Source organism: Microtus oregoni, unplaced genomic scaffold, assembly GCF_018167655.1.
Source record: "Microtus oregoni isolate MIOR12 unplaced genomic scaffold, Mior012 000129F_ref0000347, whole genome shotgun sequence".
Lineage (NCBI taxonomy): Eukaryota > Metazoa > Chordata > Mammalia > Rodentia > Cricetidae > Microtus > Microtus oregoni.
This window is the reverse complement of record NW_024544772.1, coordinates 757,192-782,387: the sequence shown is the minus strand read 5'-3', so window position 1 is coordinate 782,387 and position 25,196 is coordinate 757,192. Positions and strand designations below refer to the sequence as shown.

The 25,196-nt window shown below is 41.6% G+C and overlaps 1 protein-coding gene across 4 annotated transcripts; it reads right to left on the bottom strand.

Annotated features, from left to right (window-relative positions):
* Positions 1–9,181: 9,181 nt before the first annotated feature.
* Positions 9,182–24,726, bottom strand: LOC121444522 (WASH complex subunit 4-like). 4 transcript variants are annotated; one of them, XM_041646340.1, is made up of 12 exons: positions 24,604–24,726; positions 21,722–21,861; positions 19,898–19,951; positions 19,749–19,814; positions 18,931–18,976; positions 18,340–18,407; positions 15,701–15,783; positions 14,245–14,287; positions 13,752–13,855; positions 12,883–13,006; positions 10,816–10,939; positions 9,182–9,682 (listed from the first exon to the last, which is right to left on the bottom strand). In XM_041646340.1, the coding sequence occupies exons 1-12, from the start codon at positions 24,662–24,664 to the stop codon at positions 9,579–9,581; spliced, it is 1,017 nt and encodes a 338-aa protein (XP_041502274.1). In that variant the 5' UTR covers positions 24,665–24,726; the 3' UTR covers positions 9,182–9,578. The 4 variants fall into 4 exon arrangements, with proteins under 4 accessions (XP_041502274.1, XP_041502277.1, XP_041502276.1 ...); XM_041646343.1 differs by having other exon boundaries at positions 9,182–9,491; XM_041646342.1 differs by having other exon boundaries at positions 12,883–13,003.
* Between the last annotated feature and the right edge of the window lie 470 nt (positions 24,727–25,196).

Genomic DNA, 25,196 nt, shown 5'->3' with positions numbered 1-25,196 from the left:
AATTCCAGGAAGACTTTAATTTCTTTCTTAATTTCTTCCTTAATCCAGGTATGGTTCAGTAGTTGACTGTTCAGTTTCCATGAGTTTGTAGGCTTCCTGGGGGTAGCATTGTTGTTGAATTCTAACTTTTATCCATGGTGATCTGACAAGACACAGGTGGTTACTAATATTTTTTGTGAATGTGGATGTTTGCTTTGTACCGACTATGTGGTCGATTTTTGAGAAAGTTCCATGAGCTGCAGAGAAGAAGGTATATTCTTTCCTATTTGGATGGATTGTTCTATAGATGTCTGTTAAGTCCATTTGATTCATTACCTCCATTAATTCTCTTATTTCTCTGTTAGGTTTCTGTCTGATTGACCTCTCCATTGGTGAGAGAGGAGTGTTGAAGTCTCCTACTATTAGTGTGTGCGGTTTGATGGCTGCCTTAAGTTTTAGCAATGTTTCTTTTATGTACGTGGGTGCTTTTATATTAGGGGCATAGATGTTCAGGATTGAGACTTCATCCTGATGAACTGTTCCTGTTATGAGTATAAAAATGCCCCTCTCCATCTCTTCTGATTGATTTAAGTTTGAAGTCAACTTTGTTAGAGATTAGTATGGCCACACCTGCTTGTTTCTTAAGTCCATTTGCTTGATAAGCCTTTTCCCAGCCCTTTACTCTGAGTAGGTGCCTGTCTTTGTGGGTGAGGTGTGTTTCTTGTAAACAGCAGAATGTTGGATCCTGTTTTCGTATCCAATCTCTTAGCCTGTGCCTTTTAATAGGTGAGTTAAGTCCATTGACATTAAGTGATATTAATGACCAGTGGTTGTTAACTCCGGTCGTTTTTTTAGTAGTAGAGTTTGTGTGTTTCCCTTCTTTGATTTGTGTTTGTGAAGGGTCTCTAGATGTCTGAGTTATTGTGGTCATTGTTGGACTCCTTGGTTAGTGATTTTCCTTCTATTACTTTCTGTAAGGCTGGATTTGTGGCTGCGCATTGTTTAAATTTGTTTTTATCGTGGAAAATTTTATTTTTTCCATTTATAGTGAACAAAATCTTGGCTGGGTATAGTAATCTGGGCTTGCATCCATGGTCTCTTAGTTTCTGCAGTACATCTATCCAGGACCTTCTGGCTTTCATGGTTTCCATGGAGAAGTCAGGTGTAAGTCTGATAGGTTTACCTTTATAAGTAATTTGGCCTTTTTCCTTTGCAGCTCTTAATATTCTTTCCTTATTCTGTATGCTTTGTGTTTTGATAATTATATGGCGAGGGGATTTTTTTTTTTTTGATCCAGCCTATTCGGTGTTCTGTATGCTTCTTGCACCTTCATAGGTATATCTTTCTTTAGGTTGGGAAAGTTTTCTTCTATAATTTTATTAAATATATTTTCTGGACCATTGAGCTGCTCCTTCTTCTACTCCTATTATTCTTAGGTTTGGTCTTTTTATTGTGTCCCATATTTCCTGAATATTTTGTGATGAGAGTTTGTTGGACTTGCTGTTTTCTTTGATCAGTGTGTTTATTTTCTCTATGGTATCTTCAGAATCTGAGATTCTTTCTTCTAACTCTTGTATTCTTTTGGTTATGCTTGTTTCTGTAGACTCTGTTTGTTTACGTAAATTTTCCATGTCCAGCCAGCCCTCTGTTTGTGTTTTCTTCTTTGCCTCCAGTTCAGTTTTCAAGTCTTGAACTGTTTCCATTATCTGTTTGATTGTTTTTCCTTGGTTTTCTAGGGTATCATTCACTGATTTATTCAATTCTTCAAACTTTCTGTTATATTTCTCATCCATTTCTATAAGGGCGTTTTTTACATGCTGTTTAAGGGCATCAATCACTTTCATGAAGTCAGTCTTTTCTACTTCATCTTGATTATGGTGTTCATGTCCTCCCGTTGTGAGGTCGCTGGTTTCTGGTGGCTTCATGTTGCTTTTCAGCTTGTTGGGCGAATTCTTGCCTTGGCGTCTGCCCATCTCTTCTTCCAAATGCTCCCTTATGAATCTTCTTTTACCGGATCAGGTCTCCTTGCCTACCCAATGCTGGCTCTCCCCAACGTTGGCTCTCCCCAATACTGTCTCTCCTGGTGCCCAGAGCTCAGGCCTCCGTGCTGGTGGGCAGGTCGCAAACAAAGCACCTACCCTGCTTGGTGCAGGCAGGCGATAGAAACAAAGGGAGTCCCGCCCGCTTGAGTGCCCCAAGGATTCGGACCCAGTGCCCAGACAGGCTGGGCTGGGTGATGTTATGTTCAGAAAGAGGGCAGTGGGCCCGAAGTGGGGAGGGTTCTGGATGAGAGCTGGGTGGGCTACGAAGAAAGAGGCGGTATGCAGGGAGTGGAGGCCCTGCAGAGAGCCCAAGAAGGATAGGGGGCCAAGGAACCTCTGAGCTCCCTTTCCTAGGCTGGCGCCCCGGGGCCAGAAACTCACCCCAATGCTGTCTCCCCTGGCGCCGAGAGTGACAGGTTATCTTAAAAACATCAGGAAGTCACACTATGATGGAACTGGTTAATGCTCACAGGTGTGACAGTGATATATTTAAGATCTTTCCTTTGTCTTTAAATCTCAGAATTGTCAACATGATATGTTGTCATACAGATTTTTTAGGGTTTGTCCCACTGGTGGTTTTCTTGGTATGCTTCCATAATTTTTGCCAGATCCAATAGGTTTTGCCATGCACTCTCAACTCCACATCATTGTGTTCCCCTTATGATCTAGTCCAGGCATTTTAGACATCCTGTAACTGTTGCAAGAGTATCTCGTGTTCCACGTAAATGATTTGGAGTGTTATTTAGGCTGAGTTTTATCTTCCATCCATGAGTTCATTGACTTTTCTTGGACGTAATTCCTGGGACCTGAGACTACCTCCTGGAGGATTCCTCCAGTTACTACTCCTTGCTGAGACAGCTTACACTCTCAGTACTACTGTTACAGTGTTTTTGTAGCAAATATTCTTCTCAAGATGAAAAGAAATTTCAATATTACAATCCATTTGTTTTGATTGTGATTTAAATACACACACACAAACACACACAAGTTAATACACATACAGTGATGATATCTCAATTTAGGGGGCCATTTTGGAGATGTCAAGATCATTATCTCTCGAGGGGTTCTTAGAAAACCTTGGGGTGACCCCCTCTAGGAAATTAGGAAGGTGAGGTGATGTTGACTACACTGTGCCATGTCCATAGGCACTATGGGTGCTTGTCCCATAGTCAGACTGATGACTATCTTGAATATCACCATGGCACTTTTGTTTGCCCAATGATGGAGATAAAGTCAGGGTAAAAATCAGAAAACTAGATGGAGCTTCCAAGCTCCAGAGGAAGAGCAGACAGATGGAGAATAAGAGCAAGGATATCAGGAATAAAATGGCTTGGTCCACACACTGAGACACTGTGCCTGAACTTAGGGGATTTCAACTAAACCAGTGACCTTGGAATGAAAGAACATGGGATCAAACTGGAAGTTCTGAATGTGGCTGACAATTGGGGCAGAATGAGAACCAATGATAATGGCACTGGCATTTTTCTGCACTTCATTACAGGCTTTTTTTTTGTGATCATATTTTTTTTTGGATGCATACCTTCCTAAATCTGGATGGATGAAGTGTGGGTTTGGACTTCCCACATGTTAAAGTACCCTGTCTTCTATTTGGACTGGAGTTGGAGTGGAGAGGTTTAGTGGGGGAGTGAGAAGAAAGTGGGAGGAGAAAAGGAAGTGGATATTTTGATATTTAGTATTATGAAGTAATATAAAAATCAATAGAAGATAACCAATGAAGAGGTTTGAGCTAGGAAAAAAAAAAACATTCATGTGAGTTGTTGACTCAGACACCAAAGAATTTTTACAGAAAAAAAAACACATAAAGGGATTGAGTTACTTGGCAAAATATGACTCAAGTAATTGGAAAGAAGAATGGGGTTTTTATTTGGGTCTTTAGGGGGTTGCATGAGCAGCATTTTAGGACTTTTACGCTGGATATTTCTGTGGGTTAGTAGGGAAGAAACCTGCCTATGAGGGGTTTTATGACATAAGTAGAGCCTTGGTGATGTCACAAAGCTGTGGTTGGGGGTGGAAAATCTATTCCACATGAATCACTAGTCTTCTGTGACGGTGAGTTTACTATCTTCAAGGTGGCTGAGGAGGTGAGATCAGCTCTTGGGTTCCACAACTGTTCAACAGGATTAGGCCACAGAACATTTCCAGAAGATAGAATCTAGAGAGCCAAGACATTTTCTTTTGGTAAATATGTTTAGGAAGCAACTAGGACTTCTGTAGTCCCAGAAAGATTTCTTTCAAATTTCCTCTGGGTCCCAAATTTATGTTGTTAACAGCTCCTATATTTGATAGCTGGGGTCGGTGAATGCCCGGTATTCTCCCCACTCTATCTTTGCTAAAAAAAAGTCCAATTCATCAGTCCACTTCAATGGCAAAGATCCTCTTTGTCCATATGTGTTTGAAAAGATAATTACTTCTAAATGGTGCTGTTGCCCAGATTAATGTGTCTTTCTATTGGCAGTTTGTCTCACAGTAGTCACTTCTCTAATGAAAACACAGAATGGCTTTATGTAATAAACCTGGGTCTGGATCAGGAGACACAATACAGAGAGCCAGTGGACTGGAGTGCCATGACCTTGGGCAGGTGGTTTTGGATCACTGACCTAACCAATAGTTTGAGTGGGAAGGAGAGAAGTGGCTGTCCTTCGAATTCTTTGGCATCTGTTCAGATTTTTCTTTCTCACTTTGGGGATAGGCATACCTTCCCTTCTCATTGACGTAGTCAGTCAGGAATTAGCTTTCTCAGTCGAGGTCAATTGCTTTGTGCAGCAGGAATGTGTCGCTTATACACATATACTGAGCTGTAGACAATAGTTTGATAATTTTCCTATTAATTTTTTAAGACCAAATTACATTTAGGTATCCAAATCTATTCAGCACTGCCTTTTTAACTTGCCCCAAAGCTATTCCTGAAAGGAGCCGTGACCTCACATCCTCACCTTCTTATCCTTGCAGGCACTTATGGTGGAGGAAACCACTTTGTGTCTGATTGAAACTGAAGAATGCTTCCAATGCAGAGATTGGCAGCTATGAAGCCCAAGCACAGAAAGAGAGCCAAGAGACAGTGGAACAGGAGTGTTGTGGCCTATCTCAGTAAGTCTACCGCCATGATGAAGATGCCTCTTAGTATGAGATGCATGCCACCTCTTCAGAAGAAGAATGGGCCATCTCTCCAGAAGCAAAAACTGAGTAAGCCTTTTGAGGCCCTGGAGAATATTGTTGGCCGCAGAATTTCTCATGGCTGGAAGGAAGCCAATGAACCAGTCACCCAGTGGAAAGACATCATTCTAGATCAACTGCCAACATATCCCTCTGTCTATTTGTAGAAATATGATGGGATTGATTGTGTCTATGGCTTGGAGCTTCACAGCAATGAAAGGATTTTAAACCTTAAGATCCTGCCTAATCATGTGCCATTTCCTTTGGTGACAGACACTCATCTGTCAAACACCATAGTTGGCAGAGCAGTGAATCATATCATCGCTGGAAAAAATCTCTGTAAGGATGACTGGAAGGAGATGGTTCTAGAGGAGGTGCCAATCATGAAGACCTGGTTCTATATTACCTACAAGAAAGATCCGGTCTTGTACATTTACAACCTCCACATCATGCCAGGCTCTAAGGAGGAGTGGAGTGGCGTGGTCCCAGATGAGGTGCAGACCATGACGACCTGTTTCTACACTGTCAACGAGATCCAGTCCTGTACATTTACCACCATCTTGATGACTCCATTGAAGGCAACCTCCACATCATGCCTGAATGTCCTCCAGTAGAGTTGACTTGGGAATAAAGCATGGATTCCTTGGCAGGCGAAAGTGTGCAGTACAACAAAAAAGATGGAACCCAAGAGATAGGTTAAATTATTTGCCAAGTTCCCACCAAACCTTCTGTGTATTTCATCAAGTTTGATAATGACTTTCATTTCTATGTCTATGATTTGGTGAAGATCTGTTAAAGTGAAATTCTCCAATTTTGAGGGGCAGACTTAATACTGTGTTTGGGGAATGTGTTTTTTTCAGAGATACCTCAGGTCTTCTATTAATCCTGGTATCTTTTCCAATGAAATATTCTTGCTCGAAAAACAAAAATTTGTGAACATATTGTGTTCTTTGGTCAATGATGGATTGTGTTTGGTGGATGGGATATCACAGAAATACATGCCTCCAAACAAAGCAGGATTTATGGTCTTTTCATCTTGGAGAGGATGGACTGGGGATGCTTGGTGTGGTAAAGGACAAGATGGCTGTCCAGGGAGGAGTGGAGAGGGGACAAAAAATTGGAGGATCTCGGGGCAGGATAAAGCTTGAGGGAAAAACATGTAAAATGGAAAGATGTGACAGATATCAGAGTGAGGTATTGGGACTTAAGAGGATAAAGAGTAGATTAATCAGGAAGGGACACAAATGTATACGCAAATTCAGAGAAAATTAGGTTTCATTTGATGAATGGTTTAATTCGTACTGGCTGTAAGTCACTGGATTTTGATCTCCACTGGAGCATGTTGAGTGACCAAGAGCCTCCTGCTTAGAGAAAAGTGTCTACTCCCAGTTGCTCTTAGGCAGTGGGACGGATGTCAAGCTACCTACTTCCTTTTGCCAGAATTCTGTCTGCCACCTACTTTGTCATGCCTGGATTCGGTATGCCTTGAACTCTCATAGGTCTTATGCATGCCATCCAACCCTTATGAGTTCATTTAAATCATTGCCCTGCCATATCTGGAAAATGGTGTTCCCTTTCATTAATCATGTTCTGTAGGACTTGGGCTATAAAACTCATCAACAGACTCACCCACAAACAGAATAAACATGTACACATTGATGCCCACTGTGTGACATGCACACATATGATGAATGCACCGAGCTCCATCAAATCAGTAAACTAGGGAGTCCATGATGCTAGGTGGAGTGTGGCAAAGACCCCATAAACCCATCAGACCCCCAAATACCAGTATGATATTGATGTCTGACGCCCATCATGTAAGGATCCTGACATCCTGTAACGGGGTGATTTTTGGTTCCTTCATCTTCACAAACTTGGTTAAAATGTTAGAGTTGTCAAACTGCCAGTTAGGGTCCAGCATGTAGATCAGCTGTCCCAGGTCAGGTGATTTGGCTACAATTTGGGTGAGAACTTGTACCAGGGCATTATGGTACACCCTCACCTCTTCTTCTCCCAGTCCTCATCATCACTCTTGTGGGAGGGCTTGGAGCACAAAGAAGGCAAAATGGAATAAGCCTCCTCCTCAGTGGGAAACATTGTCAATCCTTCATTTGGCCTGACTCTCAGAGGGAATGCACCATATTTTATCCTTCTAGGTCTCCTCCTTCTTTGGTTCAATTTGGTCTAGCCTTTGGTAGAATTGCCATTTTTACTATGTTGATCCTCCCAATCCAAGAGCAAGGGAGGTCCATCCATTTTTTGGTATCCTCTTCAATTTCTTTCTTCAATGCCTTAAAGTTCTTGTCAAGTAGATCTTTCACTTCCTTGGTTAGATTTACCCCAAGATATTTTATGCTGTTTGTGGCTATCTTGAAAGGTGAAGCTTCTCTGATTTCCCTCTCTGCTTCCATATCCTTTGTGTATAAGAGGGCGACTGATTTTTTGGAGTTGATCTTTGTGGAGTATCCTGCCACATTACTAAAGCTGTTTATCAGCTGTATAAGTTCTTTGGTGGAGTTTTGGGGGTCGCTTATGTACACTATCATATCATCTGCAAATAACGAAAGTTTAACTTCTTCCTTTCCAATTCGAATCCCCTTGATCCCATTATGTTGTCTTATTGCTATTGCTAGAACTTCAAGCACTATATTGAAGAGGTATGGCGAGAGTGGACAGCCTTGCCGTGTTCCTGAGTTAAGTGCCATTTCCTCAGGTGACAGACACTCATCTGTCAAACACCATAGTTGGCAGAGCAGTGAAACATACATTCACGGGCACAAATGGCTCTAAGGAAGACTGGAATGGGATGGTCCTAGAGGAGGTGCCAATCATGAAGACCTGGTTCTATATTACCTACAAGAAAGATCCGGTCTTGTACATTTACCACCTCCTGGATGTCTACCTTGAAGGCAACCTCCACATCATGCCAGGCTCTAAGGAGGAGTGGAGTGGCGTGGTCCCAGATGAGGTGCAGACCATGATGACCTGTTTCTACATTGTCAATGAGAATGATCCAGTCCTGTATCTTTACCACCATCTTGATGACTCCATTGAGGGCAACCTCCACATCATGCCTGAATGTCCTCCAGTAGAGTTGACTTGGGAATAAAGCATGGATTCCTTGGCAGGCGAAAGTGTGCAGTACAACAAAAAAGATGGAACCCAAGAGATAGGTTAAATTATTTGCCAAGTTCCCACCAAACCTTCTGTGTATTTCATCAAGTTTGATAATGACTTCCATATCTATGTCTATGATTTGGTGAAGATCTGTTCAAGTGAAATTCTCAAATTTTGAGGGGCAGACTTGAAACTGTGTTTGGGGAATGTGTTTTTTTCAGAGATACCTCAGGTCTTCTATTAATCCTGGTATATTTTTACAATGGAATATTCTTGCTCGAAAAATAAAAATTTGTGAACATGTTCTGTTCTTTGGTCAATGATGGATTGTGTTTGGTGGATGGGACATCACAGAAATACATGCCTCCAAACAAAGCAGGATTTATGATCTTTTCCCCTTGGAGAGGATGGACTGTGGATGCTTGGTATGGTAAAGGACAAGATGGCTGTCTAGGAAGTAGTGGAGAGGGGACAAAAAGTTGGAGGATCTTGGGGCGGGATAAAGCTTGAGGGAAAAACATGTCAAATGGAAAGATGTGACAGATATCAGAGTGAGGTATTGGGACTTAAGAGGATAAAGAGTAGATTAATCAGGAAGGGACACAAATGTATACTCAAAATCAGAGAAAATTAGGTTTCATTTGATGAATGGTTTAATTCGTACTGGCTGTAAATCACTGGATGTTTGATCTCCACTGGAGCATGTTGAGTGACCAGGAGACTCCTGCTTAGTGAAAAGTGTCTCCTCCCAGTTGCTCTTCTGCAGTGGGATGGACGTCAAGCTACCTACTTCCTTTTGCCAGAATTCTCTCTGCCACCTACTTTGTCATGCCTGGATTTGTTATGCCTTGACTCTCATAGGTCTTTTGCATGCCACAGCCTTTGATTTCTGAAATAAGTGCTGTCACCTTAAGGTCTCATAACAACACAGGAAGGTTTGTAAGACTATCCCAGCAACAATTTAAAGCAATTCTAGGACACCAAAGATGCAGCAAGTTATGTTTATTGGTCATAAACATGGTTCTGATGGGACAAAAGAATGTAGCATTAAAAAACAGATTGGTGTACTCACGATTATTTCATGTGATTTGGCACACACAGGCTTCTGGTTCTGAAAACTTCAGCTCAGTGGGTTTTGGAGATTGTGGTGACCGTGAACCTAGCTGGAGGCTTTGGGGCCTGAAAGGACAAGCAATGATATTTCAGGACATCCTTATCCTTAGTTTCCACTGTTTACTGATTTCCTTACAGAGAATGAGCAGCCATCTACTCCTGCTGCCATGCTACATGAACAGAGAGAACACCCTCCACACCCAGGTTGCTTGTATCACATATGAAGGCATAAGTCACAAACAATGAAGAGACTGGAGCTAGGAAAAAAAAAAAAAAAACATTCATGTGAGTTGTTGACTCAGACACCAAAGACTTTTTTTACAGAAAAAAACACATAAAGGGATTGAGTTACTTGGCAAAATATGACTCATGTATTTGGGAAGATGAGTGGGGTTTTTATTTTGGGTCTCCAGGGGGCAGCATTATAGGACCTGTATGCTGGATATTTCTGTGGGTTAGTAGGGAAGAAACCTGCCTATGAGGGGTTTTATGACATAAGTAGAGCCTTGGAGATGTCACAAAGCTGTGGTTGGGGGTGGCAACTCTGTTCCACATGAAGCACTAGTCTTCTGCGACTGAGGCCAGCCTGCACTACATAGCAAGACCTTGTCTCAGAATTAAAGCAAACAAGTTAATGTGCGCGCGCGCACACACACACACCACTCACCACACATACATTCATGAAATGCAGTTATTTTCATTTATCATATTGCTCACTTCAAGAATGTGTACACGCTCAACTCTATGGTTTTATTTCTGCATGTACGTGTGGTGTGCATGCATGCCTTTTCATGTGTGTGGGTACACACATGTGAGCACATGTATATATTGAAGCCCACGTGACACTGAGGGTCTCTCTTCATTGCTCTCCACTTTAGTCATCCAGAGTTCTAGGACACATGTCAGTATTATCACTAGCTTGTGAGATATGGTCTCTGCCTCACTTCCATGAGTTCTGGTAACCTCCACTCCAATCGTCACAGTGTACTACAATCACTAATCCATGATGACAGCTCCCCAGCTCTATTATTTTAACACAGTTTTATATTTCATAAAAGATAACATTCTTTTTTCAATAACTTTTTATTAGCACTTTTATAAGATATCTAATTTTATCCAAACTTATATCACAAATTGAAAATTAAAAGTTTCAAGTTCTTACCTTCTTACAAATGTCCAATAAAGACTTATAAAACTTTTTATCAACAGTTCGAAAAATTTGAAAATGCAGTACAAAGAGCCCACAAACTCCAACATACTTGTCTCTCTGGTCAATTTCAGAAGGCTCACCTTATAAAGGGACACCAGACAAACAGAACCAACCATAGATAAAGTGGGCTTTTAAGGACATGTAAACTTGATAAACACTCAAACGCAAAATTTACATTACCAAGTTTGGCTTCCACGTTTGCAAAAATTGAGCGAATGCTATGTGCAAATTCTTCCGCAAAAGTGCTGTTTTTCGACACAGATATTCCTCCATTGAGGGAGTCAAACTGCTGTTCAATACAGGCCTAGACAGGAAACATTTGGAGAGAAATTCAGTCTCTAGAGAACAAATGAGCAAACACCTAGGTAAGATGAAACACTCGGTACTCATTTTAACTACACTGGGTCTCATGCTCTTTAATATTTAAATCCTTTGACAAGGTATGTGTATGTAATGACAGTGAGCGCCATCACACAGCACTTAAACCCCAACTGAGGAGATCCGAGTGAAGCAGAAATGAACGGAAGGGATCACTGCTGATGTACTGCAAAGTGGTGGGGTTTCTGTTTGTTTGAGAAAGTGTCTATGTAACCCTGGCTGTCCTAGAACCCATTATGTAGGCCAGGCTGGCCTCGAACTCAAGGATCTGTCTGCGTCTGCCTCCCAAACGGTGGGATTAACAGTGTGTTCCACCACACCCAGCAGAAAGCATTTTTAAAAATTTGCAGGTATAAGTGTTATGCTTACACATATGTCTCTGCACTACATGCATGAACTGCCTATGGAGGCCAGAAGAGGGTATCAGATACCCTGCAACTAGAGTTACTGATGGCTGTGAGCCACCACATGGGAGCTGGGAATCAAGCCCACGTCCTCTTCAAGGCAGTACTGCTGAGTCACCTCTCCAGCTGCTACATCGTTTTGTGAAGAGCACCTTAAGGAGCTTCTGTTCATTTAGTTATTACAATTCCTTTCTTAGCATTCTCCTCCCCGCCCCCTTTGGGGAGTGTCTCACTCTGTAGCCCAAGTTGTCCTCAGATTATGATAATCCTGCTTGAATTTCCCAAGTACTAGGAGATAATGGGCATGAGCCACAATACCCAGCTCCTAGCATACTCTGTGCAAAAATGTAGCCAGAGTTACAATACCCAGCTCCTAGCATACTCTGTGCAGAAATGTAGCCAGAGTTACAATACCCAGCTCCTAGCATACTCTGCAGAAATGTCCCCAAGAGGGAAAACAAAGCATCTAAGAAACTGATAAACCCACTTTAAAAACCAAGAGCTGGGTCCATCTGTTAAAACTGTAATAATATAGAACTAGACACACAACTCTGAAGCAGACAGAGTAGACACCACCCCTCGGCACTTCAAAGGTCCTTCTGGGAGGAAGACAACATGCTGCTTCTGTACTGTCCACATAGGGAGAACATAGAAGTGATGTTTCTAACTAATGTTAGCTGGTTTCAATTTAGAAGGCATGCATTTGTGCACATGTACTGAGTGTAGAGGAATTAACTAAGCTTTTATTTGGCTTTGCTAAGGGTTTTGATTTGTTCTTTGTAGATCTGGGGATTAAATCCAGGACCCTGAGCATACCAAAGTGAACGCCCCACCACTCAACTGCATCTCCAGCCCTTCAAATTTATTTTAATCTTAAAAAAAAAAAAAACAATCTAGAAGCTAGTAACAAACATAATGCAAATAATTAAGTCTTAGGTTTTTGTCTTTGTTTTTGAAATGGGATATCATTATGTATCTCAAGATGACCTAGAATTCACTTTGCACACCAGGCTAGCCTTGAAGTCTTGAACAGTTTCCTGTGTGCTGGAACTATAGAAGTGTATCACCATGCCAGATTCAATTTTATATTTTTGCATAGTTTAAATTTTAAAACCCTCATTATAAGTAACTTTTTATTTTGTTTACTATTAGACACTGAGTTATACTTTAATATACTAATAATTAATTTTTTTTAAGACAAACCACTTTCTAAAGAAAAGAAATGTCAGTAGTCAGGCAGTGGTGGCACACTCCTTTAATCCCAGCACTCAGGAGGCAGAGGCAGGTGGATCTCTGTCAAGGCCAGCCTGGTCTACAGTGTGAGTTCCAGGCAGCCAGGGCTGTTACACAGAGAAACCCTGTCTCAAAAAAAAAAAAAAAAAAAAAGAAAAGAAAAGTAAAGAAATTCAAAGTATTCTACAAAAGTGTCCCCCCGTAATTTGGAGCTGCACCAATCTCTACTTACCTGAAATATCATTCCATCAAGTAACTGCCCTTCCAACTTCAGCAAGAACTTTTCAAATGGCTTTAATTTTTCTTCCTGAATCCCAAATTTCGAAGGGTTGTGATGGACAGACTTCAGTAACCTTCTAGATTTAAAGAAAGAGCTTAAATCTATCTAATAAATTCTTAAAAGCTAAAAATATTCCAGGAAATAAAATTTTGTATTTACTATTCCTTCCTCGGCTCTCCACATTGGAAAACATGGATGGAGCAATGTTAATGAAATTCTTACGCTTTTTATTGCCTTTATTCAGCTGCCTATTGCTCTGCACTAACCAAATATTCAATGACAACTTGTAAACTGAATAAAAATTTAAGAGTGTTCCAGCGTATGTAATCAAATAAATGAAAAGCAAGGCAGAAACTTTCACTTGCACAGAACCCCAAGGGGAACCAGTAAGCTTCTGCAGCACTGAGCATGCTCACACACATCTCTCTCACAAAAGCCCATCTAACAGCAGGGCTGACTGCCTTCATGAAACTACTGGACACCACAGGGCTGGAGAAACAGTTCAGTGACTCAAGAGCTGAGCCCTGCAGAGGAAACCTGAGCCCAGTTCCCAGCGCTCCCATCAGGTGGCTCACAACATGGGACTGTGGCTCCAGGGAATCCAGCTCCCTCTTCTGGCCTCCCTAGGCATTGACCCATGTGCGGGAACACATGGAGACAGGCAGACATAAACACATACACACAAAAAAAATAAATATTGGACATGAATTTCTTTCCATTAGAGTTGCTAGGTCTTGTTAAGAATCTGAATAATTTGTAACTGTTTAGTTTTACCAAACTAACACATCAACTGTACAAAGTAAGTATTTTAGGTGGCGTACCTTTTGTACATGGTCCAATGGTCTTTCAGTGTGACATGATTGTCAACAATTTCATCCAGGGTAAGTAAAACTGTTAGCAGTTCTCCCAAGTGCTCATACATAGTCTGTCAAAAAACCTTTAATGATTATCATTTAGTCACTCGTTAGAAGTCTCATGTGAACTTTTAAAGAAAAACACATGTGGGCTCATTATTAAATTGGTGAAAGGAGGGACCAACTGGCTTATTAACTACAGTTCTGAGTTCAAATGGTACTAGCCTAAATACAATATATTTTACCTAATATTTCTTCCTTAATTGTGATGCTGCAGATTTGTTCACTGGCAACAGAAAATCTGCACGGAACACTACCGGGAAAAACTACAAGAGGCAGTGCAGAGTAAGAGATGCCTTGACAACCGCATGGACGGAGGGAACACAAGAACAGGGGTGGAGATGTGTTACACTTCTTAATTATACAAATTCCAAAATAAAGTAGAAAAATTAACTTTTACCTGAAAATGAACTCCAGTTGTCTCTATAATTTTGGGTCCTATCCTATAATAAAACAATACCAAAGTTTAAAAAAAAAAAAACAAAAAACACCTTTATGGTTACAGTTCATTCTAAATTCAAGAAACCAATACAGAAGCAGAAACTCTGACTTGTCTGGGCTACCCCTGCTATGTGGCACTCACAGGTAAAGACCTGACAACTGACCAATGACCTGAGTTTCTTAACCCTAAAGGATGAGCCTTGGCATAGAAGTAGAGGAAGCACACTGATGAATTATGAGTCTCTCAGTTAGCAACTATAATCTGTTCACTCTACCAAAACTGGCACCTGGAGAGTCCTAAGAACAAACCAAACTCCTTCAGTTCTCACTCCTGCTAAGAAGCAATGAACCACACCCTCTAGGGTTACACCACTTACTTCCTTCTGAACTTAATCAATATAGTTCTTACATATCAAACTACATATGAAGTATTCCAGAATACAGGACGCACATCTAAAGTTGAACAAAATCTTTAAATATTATCTTTCTATAGCAGGAACGAGGAAGAGTCCCCAGGATTCCACCTCAGGTAGTGCGGGGGGGAGTGTGGAGATCTGGGACTACCATCCTTTGCACTGAGTGGGGGAGGGGACTGCCACTCCTTTGCTCCTGGTATAAAGATCGCTTTGGTGAAGAGCCAGAATACATAAAGACAGCAAACTGACCAGAAGTCCCCGAGAGTGAGGTGATAAATGTCCTCTACCCCCTCACAGCGTGGTACAGCAGGAACAACAAATGGACTGCTGACCACAAGGAACAGTACCAAAGCTGCTGTGAGATCATGGTAATGCCACCTCTGGGTCTTGGCTCTCATTAAAGTATGAGTCACATCCCTCAACAGCAGTACAATAGATGTAGAAAAAAATACAAAGAACTGACCAAAGGTTAGATGTAATTTATGGTGATAAGAACAGCAAGGGCACTATGGAAATTTGATCAGTTCTTAATTTAGGGTCGATCTGGAAGATCATTAGAATTTTAAGTACTTTTTCAGTGTAGACTGCCTACACTCGCTCCATCCCCAAGACTCTGTAGTTTAAGAAAAGTCATATGACCACTAAATGTACGCAGGAAAAAAAAAATAAAACCCTCTGTGTGAACTAATTCTGTATCAGTTTTTTTCTATCGTGAAATATCTTTAAAATTTTTTGTTCAACATTCTCATGCTGACAGAAATCAAGTTCGTAACTTGGTGAAAACTGCAGCTCATTAGTCTATAAACACACACACACACACACACACACACACACACACACACACACACACACACACACACACACACGTCCAGCAGTACCTAAATATCCTAAGTGTACATACTGAGTAAATAAATGAATACAAAGCTATTTCAAATAATTACTTTTCTAAGAAGTACTCCCTCTACTTCATGAAAGTCAAACAATGCTAAAGTGCATTACTTGTTGCTGATGTAGAGGGCAGCCAGCTGGTGGATAACATTCACCAGCACTTCATAGCACCTCGTGACAAAACAGGACAGCTCCTGAAAGGACAAGGAGAGTATACATCACAGGGTTGCTTCAGGAACGTCACGACATTTGGGCTGAACGTTCTAACACAACCCCAACAGTTTCGGGTCGAATCCCCAGATACCCAGCAGCCAGACAGAGGAAGCCCTCAAGCAACACTTCCCTCAGCTCCTGCACAGCTGGTCATCCCTGTCTCTGCTGCCCCTGCTTCACTCTCGCAGTCTGAGTCTCTGTTTCAGTTACTCGCAGCTCCGAGATGAAGGGGACAGCCCACCCCTGCCCTGTAAATGAATGACAATGGCTTCCAGAAGTGTGACCAAGACAGAGCAAGGTCCACTAGTCACTAGGTCACTTCATGTGTTACCTTTGGTCACAAATATGTACCTTGGCACACACCAAGTGCAATATCACTTACCCCAAAGATATTAATTCACTCTGCTGGGCCCAGACCTCACCCACTCTAAACTATAAGTCCTGAGCAAGAGTTTTCATTGCTTTTATGTGCTGGTTTCCTCCGTCACCAAGAGTAGCTTGGCAGCGCGCGCACGCGCGCGCGTGCACACATACACACACACAAGCACGCACACACAGCCACTGAACACCTCAGATGAACTCTGGGACAGTAAACAGCTTTTACTGACACATAAACAGAATTTGAAGTCTTTCAAAGTAAAAATAATGTTGTTTTTTTTTTTTAAAAAAAAAAAACAGCTTTTTGCTACATAGGCCAGACTAGCCTTCAACTCATAATCCCAGCTCAGCCTTCTCAGTGCTTGGAGTCCTAGGATACAGGCATTATCAATGTGCTAAGTAATAGATTTTAATTTCAAACAGCTCATTTTACATGTTATTAAACTTCTGAAGGTTAAATGATAGCAGGAGAATAAAAAATACAAAGCACAGCAAAATAAGTTCGGATTCTGTAAGACAGAAATAGATGGAGTCAATTAAAAGACTGTCAGATGGTATAAAAAAACAAAACAAAACTGGAATCCATCCATTTGCTGTTTTCCCTCCAATACTGAGAAGCACTGCTAGCTCACTTGGATGTTTCAGACACTAGAGCGCTCCCGGACAATCAGTATGCTGGAGCGCAGCTAACAAGGCTCCTGCTGAGTGTGTGAGCACCTATGCACAGGTATCCACACAGAGGCACTGGATCCCGAGTGAAGTTACATGTAGCTGTGAGCCCCGATACTCAACTAGGGTTCTCTGGAAACAGTACATGCTGTTAACCAGTGAACCAAAATGAGCTCTCCAGCACACATTTTTTTTTTAATCTTACTTTTTTTGTTTATGGTCTTGTCTACATGTGTGTCTATGCCAAAAGAGGGTAAAGGGTCCCTCCAAACCAGAGTTATAGACAGCTGTAAGCTACCATGTGAGCAGGTGCTGGGACCTGGGAATCAAACCTCAGAATTGCAGGGAAGAGCAGCTGATGTGGGAGTGATTTCTTTCTATCTGTTGCTTTCATTGGTTAATTAATAAAGAAACTGCCTAGGCCCATTTGATAGGCCAACCCTTAGGTGGGTGGAGTAAACAGAACAGAATGCTGGGAGAAAGAAAGCTGAGTCAGTGAGTCGCCATGATTCTCCCACTCCAGACAGACGCAAGTTAAGATCTTCTCTGGTAAGCCACCTCATGGGCTACACACATTATTAGAAATGGGCTAGTCCAGGTGCGAGAGTTAGCTGAGAAAAGGCTAGATATAATGGGCCAAGCGGTGTTTATTTTTTTTCAGGTTTTTTTTTAATTTTTTTTATTTTTATTTTTTTTATTTTTTAATTTATTTATTTATTAAAGATTTCTGTCTCTTCCCCGTCACTGCCTCCCATTTCCCTCCCCCTCCCCCAATTAAGTCCCCCCCACCCAGCCCGAAAAGCAATCAGGGTTTCCTGTCCTGTGGGAAGTCCAAGGAACCCCCGGATGCTCAACTTACTAGACCAAGCGGTGTTTAAAAGAATACAGTTTCCGTGTAATTATTTCAGGTAAAGCTAGCCAGGTGGTGGGACACAGCCTGCCGCTCATATTTCAACAAGCAGCCAGTGCTCTTCATGGCTGAGCCATCACTCCAGCACCCCCCCCCCAAAATTTTTAAAGTTAAAAACAATATTATTCACAAATGAAACTATACAAATCAAATTATACAAATTATATAATCTATCAAAACAATTTTAAACAATTGTTCACATCTCTTGATACCTTATTCTCCAAAATTCCCTTAGAAACAGTTCAGGAGTCACAATGGCCTACACTATAACTACACTAACTGCTTTACTCTCTGAGTGCACAAGTCCTCGGCATTGAATGTTTCACAACTTTTCAATCATGTGCAATTTTTATGCAAAATTACAAAGAGAAGACTCAGCAAGACATAATGAGGCACACCTTTAATCTCAGAATGTGAAGTGCCTGAGGCAGTGACCCTCTTATAAGTCTGAGGCCAGCGTAGTCTAGACAGTAAGCTCCAGAAGAGTCAAGGCTACCTAGTAAGACCCTATCTTGAATAAATAAATAAATGGCTCAAGAGAAAGTAAAAAAAAATCAGCTACCTTAAAAAAAATAGTTACCTGTAAGAATGAAACGAATCTCCCCATTTGAATTTGGCAGTCACCTTCCACCATACTGGAATCTGTAGCTTTAAAAAGCAGCATGAATTTTATTTCTATTTTTATTTAAATCCAGCAACAAAGACAAACAATTCTTTCACTAGTGCCCAGTACCGAAACACTGGACTTTTAACACTGAAGAGAAAAATGGCAAAGTCATAAACTATATACAACATCCAGCAGCCACGCCTGACTGCCACGCGAACCCCCACACTGGTCCCATCACAGGACCGTGCTGACACAACACATGCCGGCTCTAGAGGGTCTGCTGCCATACTCCACTTCTCACTTGTTAACCCATCCATGCACCAACGAGACAACTCAATGTCAGGGCTGGAGGGCGGCTCAGCAGCTCAAAACACTTGCTGCTCCTCCAGAGGACCACAGTTTACATTTCCAGCACCCACAAAGAGAGGCCCCTATGGGCACCCACATACACAAAATATATCTTTAAAAATTTCTGAATGTTTGTTTTTTCTAATCTGTTAGCTTTTGGCTCACTTCAGTTTCATAAAAGGCAGCAACAAATGCAATTCTAAAATTTGAACTTACCTCCTTCACCATAAAACAAAAGGCCATTGTAAAACTTAGTTTCCGCCTGTTTAAAAGAAAATCAAAATAATTTAAAAGGTTGCTTTCAAATCCTAAACTTTCTTAACTCTCTAATGACATATGACATGGCTTACACATAAATCTCAGAATCTGCTCTCAGATGATCAACTTCTCTTTACAGGGACGAAGATAACCACTGACACCCAAGCTGAGCTTGGTCCTCTAGCCTGTACTCCATCATCTGCCCACCCTCAAGACCACTCATCTCCCCACCGGTTCAGTTGCACTCACAGAACATAAAGAAAGGGAGGGAAAATAACAGAAGTTCACCAATGTCTACAATGGCTCCAAATCCAAATCCATATAAAAAGTTTAAACTTAAAAGGAAAAACAACAACAAAAAGCTGGAAGTGGTGGCGCACACTCAGGAAGCAGAGGCAGGGGGGATCTCAGTGAGTTCCAGGCCAAGGTCTACAGAGCGAGTTCCAGGACAGCCAGGGATGTTACACAGAGAAACCCTGTCTTGGGGAGTGGAAGGTAGGGAGGGGGTGTACCTCTGGACAGCCAGCACACACACCACATATACTACTCTGGAGGCAGGCAGGCCTAGATTCACACTGCTACTTTTAGCAATACCCACTGTAAGCCCCAATTTCTCACCTGTTCCTCACCTGCTGAGTCCTCACCCTACACATAACACAGTAACCACTCAATGAGTGCCAGATTATTCTAAGTCCTTCAGGACTGCTATTATTGTAAGTGGGTCAGTATTTATTGCACACTGCTTTTAATTGATCTTAAAGAAGAGAAACAATTACCTCATACTTTAATTTCTTGATTTCACAACAAAGTGCAGCATACACAGTGATGACTTTGTTTAGGACCTGGTTTCAAAAATAAAGACAGAAAAAGTGAGTGGTAAGCACCAAGAGCGTTCTCTGAATGCTCTTTAGGTTAGGACAATTACCTTGTTCTCAGTCTTTATGAGCTCCAAGAGGGAGGACTGCTCATAGGGCAGAAGCTACGGAAACAAAGGGAAAGAACATCTTTTAATTTGAAGGGAAGAAAAAAAACACTGAAATTTTAAATATATAAAATGAGATTAAATGGATTACAGTTAAACTTGTGTTAGACCCTATAGTCAGTCAGCATTAGCATCAACTCAACTACTATGTTTAAGATAATTTTAACAAAGGACGAAAGGTACAATCACTCGAGAAACAGCCTGCACACAACACGAGGCACCCAAACAGCTCCAGCTGTGCCCAACAGAAAGTGGCTGAAAGTGGGAGGACACTAAGAAAAGACTAACAGTGAGCTTTGTCCTTTCAGAAACTGTTATGCAAGCATACACTTAGTAAGATGTCGTAACTAAACGGGCCAAATTTAAGTCATTACATCTGATGCAGCTTCATTTCCTTCTGGCTCTAAAGCTTTCCTGATTAGTAACTAAAACGAGTTTTCTATTAAGTGAAAACTGGACCTTTCTTTGAGTTACATACTAACAATAAAGTACATACGTAAATTAAAAATAACTTCTCTCATTTAGTTTGCAATTTCTATTTATAAGGATCTTATCAGAATCTATAACCCTTGCAGAGCAGGAACATAAAATAATTTCCCAATAAAGGGACTAAAGAAAGGTCCCAGGGTAAGCTGGGAGAAAAAGGGCTGTACTGTACAAGAGGATAAATGTATAAAGAGATTTTAAAGTTTCTGTTGTCCGAAGACTAAAGCTGAGACAATTTCATTGTTTCACAAAGCCATGAGGCTTCATTTCACATCCATTAAGATAGGGTTGATTTTAAAAGACAAACAATAACAAACTTTGGCAACAATGTAGAGAAACTGAAACCCCCATATATTACTGATAGGGACGAAAAACAGTGTGGCCACAGGAAAAAGATGAGAAGGGGGTCAGCAAAATGGCTCAACAGGTAAAGGCACTTGTTACCAAGCCGGGTGATCTAAGTTTGGTGCCCAGAAGACATATGGAAGAAAAGAATTGGCTCCTACAAGTTGTACTCTTTCCACACACACCATGGCACAGCACATGCACACAAACACACACAAATATGTGTACAGTAAAATCCTCAGAAAACTAAGCATAGCTACCAAACGACTCAGTAATTCTGCTTCTAGTATAATGCATGACATGAAAACATGTGTACATAAAACCCCAGGACACATAATTAGCATTAGTTCCAACAGCCAAAACTGGAAAACCTAAATGTCTATCCCTAAAGAATGGACAGCTCGGGCTGGAGAGATGGCTCAGAGGTTAAGAGCACTGGCTGCTCTTTGGAAGGACCCGCGTTCAGTTCCCAGCACTCACATGGCAGCTCACAACTCTCTGTAATTCCAACTGCCAAGGATCCAGCACCCTCACTCAGATACACATGAAGACACAACACAATGCACACAAAATAAGTAATTGTTTTTAAAAAGGCATTCCCACATTAAGATCCCCGATTTCATTCCTTTTGAGAAATGACAGCAATGTTTTCTATCTTCATTCGAATATGTGGTGGATGAGCTCTGTGCTCAGGAAAACTCAGTGAGAAATCCTTAAAAATCTGTATATTTTAAAAAAAATCTGTATATTTGACTATGTGTAAAATAGCTACAATGAAAGAAACAAAGCCAGTGTGTCCATCTAGCTCTTTGTTGAAGATCAAAACAATGACTAGGTGGAATAATTGGACTTTGTGTTATGATACTGTAAGATTGTCATTCTTTCAGAAATATATATATATATATATATATATATATTAATGAAATTAATTCAGACCTTTAATGCTATAGGATCAAGATTGAAATCCCAAACATCTCCAATCAAATCATCCAGTGCGTCCTCAATTCTTCTCAACTGAGATGTATACTCCTCAAGGAATTTCCCATAGTTCTTAAGCTGGACTTCAGCATGAATTTCTAAATTGTAAAACAGAAAGTTACAATTACAACTACTGAATGGCAGAACACTAGCTTCAAATGATCTCAGTAAAGCAGCAAAACACGGTCAATGACTACCTTGGAGTGCCTCACTTCATGGAAATAGGCTCCAAAGTTAAAGAGTCATTCGGCTTTGAATTTTCTCCAAATATGTCAAAGTACTCAAAACCTGCAGTCCTTACCCTAGGATCTGGGGCTACCAACCAGCCCGAGTCATGCCTCAGACAACCCAGGGTCCAGAAGCTATCCTATGTTATTTTGGTCACACACAACTCTGCTGCAAAGCTTATCAGCTACCTGACGGGAAGCAGGTACAAAATTCTGTGTTGTAATAGAGCAAACTGCAAAAAGGTTGGTTAATTTTATACATAGTAAAATGTTTAAGAATACAATCAAATCTATTTTACATGTAGGTTTTAGACCTGCTACACTGTATTATTATTTCTCTAATTCCCAACTTACCAAAATGCTTTACTTGTTCAATTTTTTAGTTATTATAATCAACATGTATAAGCCAGATAAAACATACTGGCTGAGGTAGGGGCTGGAGAGATGGCCTAGCCACTGAGAGCACTGGCTGCTCTTATTACTGGGGTTCAGAGGACTGCGGTTCAGTTCCCAGCACCCATGTGTCGATTCTGTAACTCTAGACCCAGGAGATCCAATATCAGCTTCTGGCCTCTGCAGGTATTGCACACACATAATAAAACATAACAAAAAAACAGCTGGGACCCACAAAATTTATATATTAGTACATGACCTTAAGCTTAGAGCCACTGAAATAAGTTGGATTTTTCAGAAGCCTACTCACCAAAATTAATAAACATTCCATCTTATACCTAAGAATTGATTACTGATTCCAAAAATTCAACTTAAATTCAGTTCTTTAATCAAGGACTTAAAAAAAGGTTTTTTTTTTTCCCTTCAAATTTGAAATGTGGAGCCATTATGAAATAAAGTCCTGACTCACACTGTGAGGAAATAAAGACACCTTTCTTCTATTTTGCTACTGAGGCCCTGAATCAGGGGCATCAATTCAGTTCACTAAGACTGCTGTCTCAATATAGCACTCAGTTAATTTTGGAAAACAATTAGTCTAGATATGAATCAAAGTCCAAAAACTAATGGAAACCAGGCAAAGAGAAATCTCTTACCTACAGCTAACAATCCTGTGTTAATGTCTTACTCTATTGTATGGGAAATGGCCAAAGTATCACTTGACCAGCAAATGGGTTCTTAAAGACCGCACTAGAAAAACACGCTCTTAGATCAGCTGGTGAGACCAAGGTTAGAAACACCTGAAAACCTGCAGAAGCATTTTAAGCTCTTTGCTGATAAGATATCTAACAGCTCTGAGCTCATAAAAGTTAAAGTGCACACCACACTTCCCTCCCAACGAACTGCATTTCTTGGTTTATTTTTCTTATTCCTTTTCAACTTAGGATAGAGCGTTAAGGGCTTTATCACAGCGCATCCACACACACGTGTACACACAGGTGTGCTTACCTTGTGTCCTCACTCAAGCTCTCTCTCCCCTCCTTTCCCCAGTCCTGTTTTCCCCAACCCTCTAGGGTCTAAAACAATGCTCACATGGTATTATGATTAACCAGCTGATCATTCTACTTCAAGCCCTATATACCTTCATTCCAACTTCGGTCAGATGCAAAACAAAAAAGAACACCTGACAAGGTACAGTTCACTTTAAAACCGAAAATACAAAACCCAAAAGTGGTTATTATCCTTTCGCCCAGATCTTTATGCCGCATACAATTAAGAAATGTTTACTGAAATACTGCACGGAACAGGACCCGGATGTAAAGGCAACTAAAACCTCAGTATATATAAATCTGTACATGCTAAATCTCTAAAATAATCCGCAATTCAGCTGTAATTTTTTTTGAAATGGCATTCCTACTTTGGGGAAAGATACACATTTTAAAAATTCTCAAACAACTACCCCAATTTCTCTTCTATGACTCAGAAGATAAGAAACAAATCAATCACAAGAGTTTCTCATATAATTATTAGGTTGGCTTGTACATTTCACTGACACAAACTGCGAGGCTTTTAGGGTTGTACCTCTGATTTTAAAAATAAAACCGGACGACTCGATTTCATTAAGCAACTGCGAAGCAGATCTTGTAAAAATAATTAAAATAAATTAAATTTTAAAAGAAAATTCAGCTGCAATGACAATTATAGAATGTTTTTTTTTTAACCATATAAAATCAATAAAAGGCCTAGGATTGATGAGATGACATTCCCGTGTTGACTGATGTTTTTGTTTTGGCTTTTTTTTTTTTTTAATGCCAGGAAGAGTTATTTTTCCGCTATCTTCCATGGTTCTAGGAACGCGAACCCAAACTTCAATAAAGTTGATTTGAGAAGTAAAAAAAAAGAAAACAGGAAACCGAAATGGGAACCCAGACTCTTCTAAAACTGAAGGCTCAGAGCATCTGGCGCCAGCCCTGGGATGGGATGGGCATCCCGGGGAGGCTGGCCTGTCGTGGCGGGCCCCCAGGGAGCGAGCGCCGCTGGCCGGTCCCCCGCCTCCGCGAGGGACACCGGGCACCCGAGCGGCTCGACGCGACCCCGGCAGTCACGCAGCGCCGCGTCCCACCCCAGGGGACAGTCCCCAGCGGGCGGCCGCGCCTCCCCGCGCCGTCCGAAGTCCCTCGGCCGCGCCACCCGGCCGGCCTCGCCCGACACCCGGAGACTCACTCTGAGAGCCGTCGTCCACGCGGTCGAACTCCCAGTCCGGCGACAGAGTGTCCACGGCCATCGCCGCGGCGGCGCCTCCCACAGACACAGCACCTAGCTGCCACCGCCGCGACACGGGCCTCACCCCAGCTGCTGTCACGGCACGTGACTTCCGGGACCCGGCCCCGGCCCCGCCCCCGCGCGCCACAGCCAGTGGACGCTCGGCCCTACGGACCGCGGGGGCCTCTGGGAAAGCGAGTCCGTCCGCCTGCGCCCAGCGGGGCCGCTATTAGTGACGATGGCTGTTGGCATCCTGCACCCTTTCCCTGTCCTCGCTGCCGTTTGCATCTGTTCTCAAGCCACATTCAGTTTCTCCTATGCTGCGTCCAGGCTGTTTAAACACCTGAGGGAGCTACTCTATCAGTCTAACGGGGAAAGAGCGGAAATAACGGGGTGGGGACCAACGCAAAGACAGGGTCCTTCACCAGGACACTGCCCTGGCCCTCCGACCAAGATGCTTGCCCCACCAGCTCTTTTCTGACTTTACCCTCGCAGTTCCCACCCCGTGCATGTCCTGCCCCATTTGTTTTTGTTTGTTTTGTTTTTTGACAAAA

Coding starts and splice junctions, on each gene's coding strand:
- LOC121444522 (XM_041646340.1), bottom strand. CDS start 24,664: ATGGCCGTGGACACTCTGTCGCCGGACTGGGAGTTCGACCGCGTGGAC. Junction 15,784..18,339: donor GATTCGTTTCATTCTTACAG/GTAACTATTTTT, acceptor TTGTCCTTTCAG/GAGCTGTCCTGTTTTGTCAC. Junction 10,940..12,882: donor TTGATGGAATGATATTTCAG/GTAAGTAGAGAT, acceptor TTTCCTGTCTAG/GCCTGTATTGAACAGCAGTT.